We start from the raw sequence: 13,721 nt of genomic DNA, 5'->3' as shown, positions 1-13,721 counted from the left end.
TTAGCGATGCTTTTTATGCTATTCATTTTCATGCTTTTCACACTAAGGAGTGTGAAAAATGTGAAAATGAATAGCATGAAGAGTATCGACAAATAATCAGAGCAATGCTCTGCCCGCGTTGTCAACGGGATCAGCTGGCCTTGAACAGTCGATAAGAGCGAACGGAACTCGCGCGACAAATAGCACAAATTGCAAATGCAACCTTTACAGCTTCGTGGTTTGGCTTGGCTTTTCTTTCGGTTAGGGTGTGGCCGGCGAGTACTAGATCGACTAGGTTTCACTAGTTATGGTTTTTAGGAGGCACTAGCAACATGGCTGACGACAGCCATGCCAGCAACATATCAAAATGAAAATATAGCTATTTCTGCTCGACTGTTGCGACACGAGAGATTTCGTTTTTCTTTCTCGCTCCCTCGCTGCACAGAGCGGATTCAGTTTGCACAGCTGCGCCATGGAGCACATTTTTGTAGCGAGAGCTACATTGGCCGCATTCTCGCCGTTTCACTGTGGTCGGCGGCCGCACCGCGAGCTGAGCCGTTGCCTAGCAACCGCCGATGTTGCATCGGCGTTGCATCGCTGGAGGAGCCGGCATTGCATCGTATATATAGAAGGGGCAGCTCGGTGGGACTCATTGGCAGATGTGGAAAGTGAGTCGGAAAAACTGAAAGAAGCCAGGCTTCGTCGTCGGAACGAATCCAAGAGGAGGCAGCGAGCCGAGGAGATGGAGGAAGAACGTGTCGCACGCCTCGAGCAGCATCTTAGTACGAAGCGTCCAAGCGAGTGCATTCAGATGAGGATGGTTCGTCATCTAGTTCGGCATCTCATGCCAGGGCCGCGGATCAACGACAGAACGAAACACCAAGCTAAACAATAACATTAACCATACGTCTCGCTACGCACACCCAGGCATAACTGAGTTAAGCCACAGCCAATTTTTTTTTTCTTTTCCTTTGGCGTTCTGCGGATGCCCCACCAGGGCTGCAATCCCCGCTGCGGCGGTCACTGCAAAAGTTTGTCTTAGCTGTAGAGTATATGCAAAGCGGTTCTTATTAAGCGGATTTCTTTTTACAGTGAGTCTATGGAAATCGAATACGCACATTGTTCGTTATATCCAAAAATTCGGCATAACCGAGTTCGTCTTAACAGGAGTTTGCTGTATATTGTAAATGGAGGATGTGCAAAATTATACAAATGCACCTCCCCACACATTTTGTCCCATCTAACCAAGATGGTGAACCTTAGACTATGATTGGGAATACAGTAGAACCCCACTGATACGTTTTTGAAGGGACAGAGGAAAAATAGTCTAACAGCTGGGAAAACGTTAGTGAGGAAGGGCGCAGATCAGAAGCAATGTTGGAAAGAGCTTTGAATGGCTGCCTGTACAGTTATCAGACATCTCGGCGTTCGTGCTGTGATCAAGGATGGCACATGCATGCGTGTATAATTAAGGGACATGTACAATGTTCTATGACAGTGGCCCCTTTCCGTTCTTGATATGCTTCACTGCGTAATATCGTTTGGTTGCTGCGAAGCTGACTAAAGAGAACTCGCAGTTATGCAATGCAAATCACCTTTTCTGGCCCCAATGTAAATGTAGCCCTGTGCTTGGTGGATTTGGGTCAGTGTGCGTGGTTCCCGGTAGGTATTAACCAATGCTCATTTTTTCTGGCGCTGGCAACTGCCCTGCACGTTTTCTTCTAATACTTGTGCAGTGCCTGCCTTGTACGACTTTGGTCGCTTGTTGCAACATGCGAGAGAAAATTTCCCTCTGCACTGCTAAACTTACGTAACCACAGCGTTCAAGTTCAATGTGAGATGCAGGAACATTACAGTATGCCATCATATCAAATGGGAACATATGTCAGAGTCAATGGCATATAAGACGGAACTGCGAAAATGCAACGTAGCAGACGGGAAAACACAACTGCGAGGAACGTATCAGTGGACTTCCATGGTACGAAGGTCTTTACTAAAGTCCTGCAAACTGTCAGTTTTAAGAGTAATAAGTAAATATTGAATGAACGGTACCTTATTGCCGTTCAACGTAGTCTCCTCTCGAGCTAATGAGCCTGTCACCTTTAGGGGAATCTTGGATGCTATGTAAGGCTCTATCATTGTTGAGCTGTCGGATGACTGTTCACATCCATTGACGTCCAGTCCAGGCTTTTTTAACGGACGCCTCTTAACCGATTGCCTTAATTTTAGAAAGGGGTCAGAGTCTGGTGGACGCTTATCTGGGCTGTACGGTGGGTGGGACAATGTTTCCCAGCCATATTTAGTCAAAAGTTCTCTCAGCTGGAAAAAAAAACAAGAAAGCAGTAGGTGCTCACCAGAGTTTTTGGGTGGCTCACAGTGCATATTATAACGGTCCAGTGGTTGATATGCATAAGCTGTTTTCCATGACATGCAGGCTCGGCGCGGCATAGTAGAACCTTCATACGTTTTGGGAAACAAAAACGCGAGAAAAAACTGTACTAACAGGGATAACACACGACCCAAAGTCACTAAGAAATTCGGCAGACTCAATTTTAGTTGAGACCTGCCGTGGTTGCTTACTGGCTATAGTGTTGGGCTGCTAATGCTAAGCCCGAGGTTATGGGATCGAATGCCCAGTCATGGCGGCTGCATTTCGATGGGGGCGAAATGCGAAAACACCTGTGTACTTAGATTCAGGTGCAAGTTAAAGAACCCTAGGATTATCCAAATTATTCCGTAGTCCCCCACTACGGCATGCCTCATAATCAGGTCCTGGTTTTGGGATGCAAAACCCATAATAATTTTTTTTTTTTTTCAATTTTAGTTGAGATCTTCGCAATGAGAAATGTTGCGCGAATCTGTGCAGCACGAGGCACCGACGTGCGCCGAGCTGATTGCACTGGAGTTGCTCGAGATGCGCATTGTCTTTGTTGCAACTTAAGCAAGTTTACCTTTGCGTTCCTCGAATTCGGCCTAGGTCAGCAGCTTTATTGGGCGAGGCATTTTGGCAGGAAGTTCTGACATGCCCACTCGACGAGAATTGTAGCGGCACAAGATGCCAACACGTGTGGAGCTGGTATGGCCCTAGTGGCCCGAGATACGTGTTGTAGTTTTCCTATTGTTTGTTTTAAGGCCAGGACGGGAAACTGAATCGAAGTTGAGCTTGTGGTGGACGCTGGAATATGATGCTGCCAGACCCAAACATGATGCTCATTTCATGCTGCCTGCAGCAGGAACAGCGGCTCGTTTTGGTTATCGCCTATTAAAAGTGTGCAGTGCACTTCCAATGACATCATGCCAAACGCGCTGTAAAACAGATAGGTTAAGATATCTATAGATATAGATATCTTAACTTAAGATATAACTTAAGATATATAGTTTTGACAGGGATAGCTGGGAATGCGACCTGCAACAGCGCACAAAAAGATTTGCTGGTATGGGAAGAGGAAACTGAGTGCATGCCGGCATTCTTACGTGACATGTGGGCGAGTACTGCGAGGAAGCTGCCGAGGCGGGTGCCTACTGCTTTCGATAAAGCATGCTTTGCATCTTTTCTTGTTCGCGTGGCATCTAGCGGCCATAAAATGGATCATATGATTGCAGTTTGGCAATATACTGAACGTTAGTGATGTGTTTCCTGGGAATGTATTAACCGGTATAAAACAAAAAGCGTAACTGTATTGGTTCATGTTTTGTGTTCTCAATAGCAAATGTTGGCACCGGGAAATCGTACAATACGGAATCGTATCAACAAGGTTCTCCTGTACAGGGAATTAAAATTTCAAATTCCCAAAGTGAATGCTCTCAAATGGAAGTATGTTTGATTACAGCAGAGTCACAATTTTCATTGAGGAATGGCCACTGTGCTGTTCTTGTGCAGCGTCTCATTGATGCTGTGCGGCACAACAAGACGTTGAAGTCGCTTAACGTGGAGTCCAACTACATCAGCGGACCCGTCATCAAGGACCTGGTTGAAGCCACCAACGCTCAGCAATCCCTCGAGGAGCTAAGGGCATCTAACCAGGTGAGGAAGGTTCCCTGCTGTTTTTCATCTTAGTATGCACTATTTAGCGTGGACTCTGTTAAAGGGGCCCTGAGACACTTTTCGAGCATAGTAAGAATATGTTGCCAATTTGATAACAAGGCTCCTATGAATGTGCGAGTCTGCATGCAGCAGGAAATTTACAATCTCGTGTGAAAAGCAGTGAAAAATCGCTTGCTCTCGCTTCTGCAATGTTGTCATCTCAAGCAGCTGGACCCACAACAGCTATTGGCTGACTTCGTTATCGTGAGAACATTCTTGGTAATACATATACAGCTCATTTGAGTTAAATAAATGAGAAATATATGTCTGCAATCTCAAAAAGAGAGAAAAGCCATTCCATTTTTGCACCGCCAGTCTAAACAAGGCAATTGCACGTTTGGGAGTTTGCTGCGTGTGGTTTCAGAGATAGAAAGCGTAGTGTAGATACCGCGGAGGCAACGGAGTGTGTCACAGGGACAAACACCAGGTGCACGCATAGTCTGCTTAGGTGCTGTATTAAAGGCTGCTAACAGAAAAACTATACAATTACCAGCTCTGATATTTTGCCATGATTGGTTCAATGTTATATACTGCTCATTTATAACAAATTTAGCCAAAGTGAGATTTCATTGCAGTTGGCTTTAAAAGCACTTAAGTAACTAAGAACAGCCAAACCGAACAGAGAAGTTAACTGCTTAGTCGGCTCATTTCGTCATTGCCAGCATAGCCATGTCGGCTCTTTTGATTGAACACCTTTGTTGTGTCGTGTGCATGCAGCATCTTAACGGTGTCCGCTTTTTGTCTGCAGAGGCCCTCGATCCTTGGTAACAAGATCGAGATGGAGATTGCACGGCTGGTGGAGAAGAACCGTACCTTGTTGCGGCTGGGCATCTCGTTTGACGTCCCTGATGCACGAATGAGAATAACGCAACACCTGCAAAACAACTATGACCGTTGTGAGTAGCTCTAGAAATTTACTTCACTGTGTGCCATAACGAAAGAAGCATGAGCAGAACAGTTTATTCAATAATTTATAGGCACGGTTCAATTAAACGTTGTAGAGGAAGGATCCAGTTTAATTTCGACTACATGGGGATATTAATATGTGCCTAGCACATGAGTGCTTTTGCATTTTGCTGTTGTCAAAAGTGGCCTCAACAGCCAGGAATCAGACATGCAACCTTTCACTCACCAGTAGAAAGCCACCATGGTAGGTGATTAGAAAATTGTAGTTGAAAGTAGGCCATGGAAGCAACAAATGTTAGGAGAAACTATGCTTCCTGGCATATACCACTGGTGTGGCCGGTGACGTCATATCATGGTTAAAAAGGCAACTGTGCCATTACCATTTTTTTGTTGTGGTGGTTATCACAACTGAGAATGCGTGCTTCTAATGCTGTACGGTGCTGCCTGTTTAGTATCCTCCCTTTCTTTGCTTTTTGTCCATGCTGTGTTACAGGCTACATCGTGTTTATCGGAAGGCATAGTGGACATTAATGCTATGTGTGTTTGCGTGTGTTGGCCAGTGTGCACATGTGTCTGCATGTGCACAGCAAACCCCTCTTTAATGGTGTAGGTAATCACGCAACTTCTATGCTACAGAGTATATGTACAGTCACACCTTTATAAGTGCTCAGGACCTCCAAAATCGTTCATTATATAGGCCACTATGTTGTGTCGTGAACCGAACTGCTCACACTAGTGCAGTCTTGGTCTGGTCAATCTTGGTCTGCAAGGGTCCCAAATTCAAAAAGAAAACACTATGTAGTGTACAAAGTTATGGATGCTGCATGTTAAGTTAAAGTAACCCGGGCAATACAAATTTAGCTAGAGCCCTCAACTTTGACATATCTCTGTGTTCCCGAGTTGCTTTGGATTGTTGAACAATAGGCGACAATCAGTGTTTTGTTTCTGTCATTGTGACTCTGCATCTACAGTGCAGTCCACTTATAACGATACCACATATAACGATATATCGGTTATAACGATGAGTCGACTTAACAGTATCAACTGATGCATTAGGGCCATGGTGTAAGATATATACTCTTTAGGTGAGGATACTCGCCAGACTCGATCGACCAGATAAAGTAGCAAAGGCGCGCGCCAATCGGCCCGGTGACGGCAGCGGATACCTATCGGCAGTACGACGCAACTTCAACACAGAAAGCTTTTTATTGGTTTAATCTCCCATTGTTATAGCAACCGGCGGTTCGCGGGAAATCCGAAATGATTGAGTGACGCACGAAAGTAGGTCACCGGGGAGAGGGCATGCGCGCGTTCCTTGTCGGCGCACGCTCTCGCCTGCGTTCTAACTGAAGTTGCGTCGTTCCGCCGATAGGGATCCGCTGCCGTCACCGCCCCGATAGACGCGCACCCTTGCTACTTTATCTGGTCGATCGTGTCTAGCAAGCAAGCCGAGAAGTGTCCCCACCTAAAGAGTATATATCTTACACCGTGATTAGGGCTATGAGAAAAAAAAACATATAATGATCAGTTATTCACCGCATATCGGATATAACGATCGAAGTTTTGCTTCTGGGTGGCGTTTTTCATGCAGAATAATCGTGAAATTTGCGTTCCTGAGTTGGCTGTTAACCGATCAGGGGCGAAAAGTTTGCCTACGCGAGTTCGTATCTGCCGCCATTACCGTGTGGCGCAGCGTGCACAAATAGCTCCAGCTGCTTTGCGTCGCCGGCGGTCGTGCGAGCGTCCATAGAGGAGAAGATGAGCAAAAAAAAAAACTGTCTCTCTCTCAGCGAGCACGGAAATCCGGGAGCGCCACAATCCTGAAGGCTAGAAGCAGTGGTCATGCCGATCAACGGAAAAGGCGGGGTTTGTGCGCCAGGACGAAACCTTCCTGGGCGATACCAATGCGGTGGAAGCCGCTGACATTACTGAACTCTGGGAGCACGTCGCTACCGACAATGAAATAGGTGGTGCTTCGATGGAGGAGTTTCTGAGTGCAGATAGTACTGCCTCGTTCTGCGAAGAGATCTCCGACGGGGCGATCATTGTCGCGACAGACGGCGGCATTGTGCGACGGAGGAGACGACAGCAGCAGCAGTGATGACGATATTGAAATTGGCTTGTCTTTGACACCGACCCCGATGTTCAACCAAAGTGCAATGTCGTCGATCGAGTCACTCATTGATTTAATGTACACTAAGTTATAGCCGCCAGTGTTCACGCAGCAGCTGGACGCGGACTCACGCAATGCACACGGCGTTGCGAATCCGAAACTTCTTCGAAAGCAAGTGCAGATTTCTATTTATGTGTCTGTGCGCCGAATGATTGAGGCACTATTTAGAGATAAATAAACGTTTTATTTTTTACAGCCTACATTCTAAAACGTCGATATCTTAATATCTTATCGCAAGTGGCAAATTTGGTTTTGGGACTACAAAGGTATATTCTGCAGTTTTCTTTTTTTTTTTCCCTTTTTTTTTACGGCAGTCCAGATATAGCGATAATCGGTTATAACGATGGAATTTTTCGTACTTCTTGATATCATTATAAGCGGACTGTACTGTATTAGTGCTAGTTAAATTATCCAATTCCTAGAATTAGCACCATCTCACACTTCTTGCCTAGTTCCACTGAACACAGTTTGGGTAAATCGTCCTCTGTTGCTGCGACTGGCTGGCACACACGGGTCTTTCCCAGTGACTGACTGAATTGTCCCTGATCTCTATTGATTTGGTCCTTCCTTCTGCTTTCAGTGCGGCTGCGACGCACCGCTTCAGGAGCACAGCTCAGCAGCACCTGAGCTCCTAGGGGAACCTTGTCGAAGCAGTGTCTTTCTTCGCTTACTTTTTTTTTTAACTTTATATTCTAGAGGCGAACGGCAGGAGAGCTCCTGACCTATGTTGCAACAGCTATGGAGTTTCATACAGACGTGTGACAGGAATGATGGGGAGTGCATCAGGATGGATTAACTTCACGGAGAATGGCTTCAGGCTTCTTCCATTTGTTTTATTTCGGATTCGCTGTTCTTGTCAGCAGTAAAGAAGTGCTTAACACTCTGCAAGAATAGTTGAACTTTGAAAACAGTCAAGCAGTAGCACTTGCTGGCTATTATATAGAGCTGATGTAAGAAGCTACAAGAACATTCGGGGCAAACTTTATCAAGAGCCATACTCTTTTTACCATTCCTATGTTCGTTGGCTCACCTCCCGCAAGCACTAGGGTCCGATTTCTTGTATGAAGCTCCACAGCAATGTCATTACAATTTTTTTTTTAAATGATGTGTGCAAGTGTGTGTTGGACCTACTGCTGCCACTTAATTGTGACACACTGTGTACAGCCAAAGTTGAGCCAGCAGCAGCAGCAACTATTATCCCTAGGTGCATTTTCTTGTCCTTCCTATCTTTGCTCATCTCGCCCGAAAGGAATGTCACCTCGTCGCAAAGCTTTGTTTAAAGGGTTCGGTATTAGGTGGCCGGTGGAAATTCAAAGCTGCATCTTTTTTTTTTTTTTTAATGAACTGCTTAAACAAGAATCTTGGTAGCCGCTCTTTTTGGCGGCGAAGCAGCAAGCCAAAGCAGGAATAAACAGGGCTTACAGTGAAGTCATTTTCCCAGACCGCACGTCAGAGCCTGCTCGATTGCCACTGGGTGTGTGCTGACCTGACAGTGTTCATTTTATTGTAGTTCTCAGCTGCATGCAACAGATACTGCCTTCCTTTACTGCTATCCAACTAGCAAGCTATTTGTGTAACCACCTCATTCAAAGGAAAGATTTTCCTTCGCAGTCCAGCTAGGCATGTCGTTTTTGACAGTGACATCACCAAACAGTGACCACATTCTTGATCGATCACTTTGGGGAATATTTCTTTCAGTGTACCTTGATCAGTTGGCTGTAAGCTGACAGAATCAGATATGCTGAAAGGAATGCTGTACATGCTCCCATCAGCACTATTTTCACTTGCCTGATTGCATGTTAAGTTACACAAAGGACAGCATCCCCAAAAGGGTTCAGTTGAGCATGTGGCCTCTGATATAATGTTGTACTTCTTGCAAGTCAGACCCATCTGTACACTGCATGGCTGTCTGCCAGCTGGAGGCATGACTGAAATGAGAAGTTCACTGGGTTTTGCACGTATATTGGACTTACCAGCAATCTGCCACTGATTAGGAAGGTAGTGACATTTGGTGAATACTGGGCTGGAACGGCACATTGAAGTTTGGTGTCACTGTTGTGGTTGCTGGCTTTGATAGTGTTTCCTGTCTGCTGTAGAGGTGCTGCCCGCAGTCCTGTGTGAACTGCACAAAGATAATTGTACATTCTTCACATAAACATTCATTGTCGCGCATGTTTTTCTTTCGCACAGTGGCGTGTGTGTATGCTCTATGATTTCATCTCCACTATATCAGCAACAAACCGGTGTTTTTCCTTGTTAGCAGTTCTTTGCTCGTGCCTCCAGTTTATTGGAGGCAAAGGCCTTGTGTCATCATCATATTGCTGTCTCACCAAATCGGTCGTGCACACGATATGTCTAGCACCACTACAAGTCACGGCACTGGGCATCATGCTTTTCCTGCTCTAGCACTGCCTTTAGTACACTTGACAGCCTTTTGGTTTCATTATGTTACATGCTGTCTGGTTTACGAAATGTATTGCTGCTTTGTGAACAAGAGGTGTAGATTGCTCACATATGCTGGTGCGGCATTATGATTGGGCAGAAAGTAAAGGAATGCCGCAGGCAGCTTCGCTTGTAAGTTGTATAACTTGTTCATGTATCGTAGTAGTATGATGAGCCACATTGCTATTTGAAAGGAGTTGGTGCTGAATGATGTTAAATGCCAAAGCATTACCACACGTACTATTGCACTCAATATGAGTTGCAACAAAAATGCCACATTTTATTTCACTAAGAAAAATGACTGGTCAATTTTTTTTTTTTTTTTAGAATGGAGTGCTACCAGTAATAAGCCCTTTTCTAAATTCACAAGTGTGCTTTGCTGCATTGCTTTCTTGCTCAAATAATGGCCAAACTAATAGTCATTGTTGAAATTAAGAAAACTGCTAGCTGCACCTGCTAGGGCTTGTTTCTTGTGTATGGCTCCCTCACAAGAGCTGCGTCTACATTTTCCATGTCAATACAAGCTAACTGTGCTTGTACGCGCTGTTTGCCAAAATGACTGGGCCACCATTAATTGGGCAAACTGCCTTGCAGGAAAGCTAGCTTTACAATTAAGAAAAGGGCCTATTGGAACGGCATTTAGTTCACCAACTTTGCGTGTGTTGGCGCAGCCATACAGTCTCTCAGCTCCTCCAGTGACAGGCTCCCATGTATGCAAATCATCTTGAGTGCGATTGTACATGGCCGCATTTTGCCGCTTGATGTTAAAATGAGACCCTGTGTTTCGAGACCTTGAAGTAGGTCTTGTGAAGCCTACGTGCTCAAAGGTTAATTGTGACGTGTATGTGCAGTTCCGTGAGTACAGCACGATGCCATTTCATGCGTCCACTTTATTCTTCAGTAAGCTGTACATAAATGCAATGTCCCCTTTTGTTGCCATTGCAACTGGATTTTTTATTTTTTCTTCTTTTTTGTCGTGAGACACAATGCCGGCATTTTTGTACCCTTCATTTGTGACATGCAGGGTCAGATATAACAGAGGAAAAGCTTACCCAAATGCCTGTGCCAGCCGTTTCAGATGTGGTGCTCCGTTTGGACGGAACAGCATTACCTCTTCACCATGCATGACATATATTCAGTGCACACAGCCATGATTTTGAGCTTATCAAGCTGTTTGTGTAAACCTTGAGTAATAAAATTCACACATGCATGTGTTTTGTTCTGTTTAGACTTTGCCACACAACGTATTACTACAGCAACATTTGTGTTACCCTTTTATCTTGGTTCCTTGGCATAGCTCTTTACCAAAACATGCATAATGTGACCACAGCACAACTTATTAAGAGTTCCATAGATTTGCTCCTAGCAGAAGTTGTGACAGCAAGGGAACACACTATATGGGATTGTGCGCATTGACCTCCCATATCTGCGTGCCTTCATAATGTTCGTTTGACCTGGATTCGCCCTATTTGCATTTGGGAGTACAGGATCTCTGAATTGGTATCAGCCAGCAGGCATGCACAAGCAATAGCTGTATACAGTGGAACTTCGTTGATACGATTCAGCGTAATACGTTTTTGGGGATGATGCGTGTTTTTTACCCCAATGGTAAGATTTTCGGATAATACGCTTTATTTTCCGGATCCCGTGAAGATCTTATCAAGATTCCACTATATTTACTCTTTTAAGATCCGCACTGCCACTTTGAAACGCGCAGATTCGAGGCAAGAAAAGTTTCCCTAAGCATCGTGCTCATACCCCCATGCATGCTGGGTTATTTTGGCAAGCTGCTACTAGATGGCACTAATTACTGTTGTGCCAGTGATGGAATTGTCATCACTGTAACCCACCGCATTACAAATCGTACATCACTAATTGTTTTTGCTTTGGTGTACCTTTAAACTGTCAACATATCAACGAGCACAGATGCACTTGAGCCAGCTGCGAAAAATATTGCCTTAATATTGTGCATCGGATGGAGATCAAAGTTGCCCTCGTAGGTTTGTCCGCTTTCTGCAGGGAAGTCTTTGCACAGCAACCAAAATTAACCACGTGCTCTGCCTTGTACATTAAGAGCCGCACCTAATATGATTACGTCCGGCCAGATATATCTTGGATTCTGAAGCCATTTAGCCAAACGTCCAACACTTGTAGTGGATTGAGAGATGCACCTGACATGACAATGTCCAGCCAGATATACATCCAATTCTTGAGCCATATGTAGCTGGGTGTCCAAAGAACAAGGCGATTATTTATTAATTGCGCAAATCAGCTTTTCCAGGAAAAAAAGTAAGCCTATAGCCCAGTAAAATGTCTGCGCAACCACGCTGCACTCATTTCTCTCTAATGCGCTAGTTCGTCACATACATCGCTCTCCATGCCAATACAAGTGTTGCCGCCTATTTACGCGATGAATAAATGAATTGCACAAATCGGCTTTTGCAAGAAAAAAGGTAAGCCTATAGCCCAGTAAAATGTCGGCGCAACCATGGTGTCAGTGGCGCACCGACGGGGGAGGGGATTTCGGGTGTTGTAACCTCCCCACCCCCTGAGGCGGACTTAACCCCCCTTTTGTTTAACCCATTTTCTTTCCTTGTGCGTTTGAGTACCGCAGCTAAGATGTAAGACGCGCAATCGTCTGCACACTCGCAAAGAGCACATTTTTTTACAATTTCCCGTGAAGAAACTGAAATTAGTGCTGTTTAGATGGTATCGGCAAACTAAGGCAAACTGTCAACACCCCCTGGCAGCGATCCTGGGTGCGCTACTGCATGGTGCGCTCAATTCGCTCGAATGCGGTAGTACGTCACATACATCACTCTCCATGGTAATCCAAGTGTTACCACCCATTTACGCGATGAAATGAATTGCATAAATCTGCTTTTGCAAGAAAAGTACCTTCTTCTTCTTTCTGGGGTTTTACGTGCCAAAACCAGTTCTGATTATGAGGCACGCCGTAGTAGAGGGCTCCGGGTTAATTTTGACCACCTGGGGTTCTTTAACGTGCGCTACAACGCAAGCACACGGGCGTTTTTGCATTTCGCCTCCATCGAAATGCGGCCGCCGCGGCCGGGATTCGATCCCGCGACCTCGTGCTCAGCAGCGCAATGCCTTAGCTGACTGAGCCACCCCGGCGGGTGCAAGAAAAGTACCTTTGCACCAGATATATCTCCAGGGGACAAGTCAGTCCACACAGCAATTGCATCGGTAATCCCAACCCTATACCCTAGATGCGGATTTCAGCGTATCTGGAAAGCATGCTGCTCTTCGCAAGCTTAATGGTCCTTCTGCTCCAGGCCCTGACGAGTCACTAACAAAACCCTTCGCAATCTTGATGACGAGTCTTTGTCCCATCTAGCTGACTGACTACATCGATTGCTGGTGCAATGGTGCCCTCCCACCGGCCTGGAAGACTGCCAGCGTTATCCTAATCCCAAAGCCTGGCAAACCATCTAGCCACAACAACCTAAGGCTCATCTTCTTCACTTCCTGCGTAAGCAAGGTGATGGAACACTCCTTCTTAGCACGCATCAACACTCACCTCGAGGACAACTCTCTATACCCACACCATCATTGGATTTCGCCCACGCCTTTCAACTCGAGACGCTATGTCGCAGCTCAAACATCAAGTACTAAACGACCGTTCCTGTAAAACAAAAGCAATCCTCGGACTCGACCTCACTCAAACCTTTGACAGCATTTTCCCATGCAGCTATCCTTGACCAGGTCTCCCACCTAGACCTGGGAGAGCGAGTCTACAGTTACATCCGTGACTTCCTCTGCAATTGCACGGCCACCATCTCGGCCGGGGATTTACGATCGGGCCAGTTTCCCCTGGGTAGCAAAGGCACCCCGAAAGGCTCAGTTATATCTCCCATGCTCTTTAACTTAGTCATGATTATCCTTGCCCAGCAACTACGAGTATACAATATCAACCATACCATCTATGCTGACGACATCACCATCTTGGCGTACCGAGGTAGTGATGGTCAAGTGGTGTCAGCCCTCCTAACGGCGATTGACATGGCTGAAGCCTATCTCCAAGGAACCGGACTGCGCTGTTTGCCGCCTAAATCGGAGCTTCGTCTCTATAAGCCCATTCAGCGGGAACGCCCTCCCAAACACCAATCTGATCAC

General features: G+C 45.7%; 1 protein-coding gene across 3 annotated transcripts in view; it reads left to right on the top strand.

Annotated features, from left to right (window-relative positions):
- LOC119455904 (tropomodulin-like) overlaps positions 1–10,794 on the top strand; it is a 148,275-nt gene extending 137,481 nt beyond the window's left edge. For all 3 annotated transcript variants that reach the window (XM_037717438.2, XM_037717439.2, XM_037717440.2), the window contains exons 9-11: positions 3,860–4,003; positions 4,812–4,959; positions 7,723–10,794. In XM_037717438.2, the coding sequence (XP_037573366.1) occupies positions 3,860–4,003; positions 4,812–4,959; positions 7,723–7,769 (339 nt within the window). In that variant the 3' untranslated portion in view covers positions 7,770–10,794. The remainder of the gene's footprint in view (positions 1–3,859; positions 4,004–4,811; positions 4,960–7,722) is intronic.
- Positions 10,795–13,721: the final 2,927 nt, after the last annotated feature.

This window comes from Dermacentor silvarum, chromosome 6 (assembly GCF_013339745.2).
Source record: "Dermacentor silvarum isolate Dsil-2018 chromosome 6, BIME_Dsil_1.4, whole genome shotgun sequence".
Lineage (NCBI taxonomy): Eukaryota > Metazoa > Arthropoda > Arachnida > Ixodida > Ixodidae > Dermacentor > Dermacentor silvarum.
The sequence above is the reverse complement of the archived record's forward strand: the minus strand, read 5'-3'. Positions and strand labels throughout refer to the sequence as shown.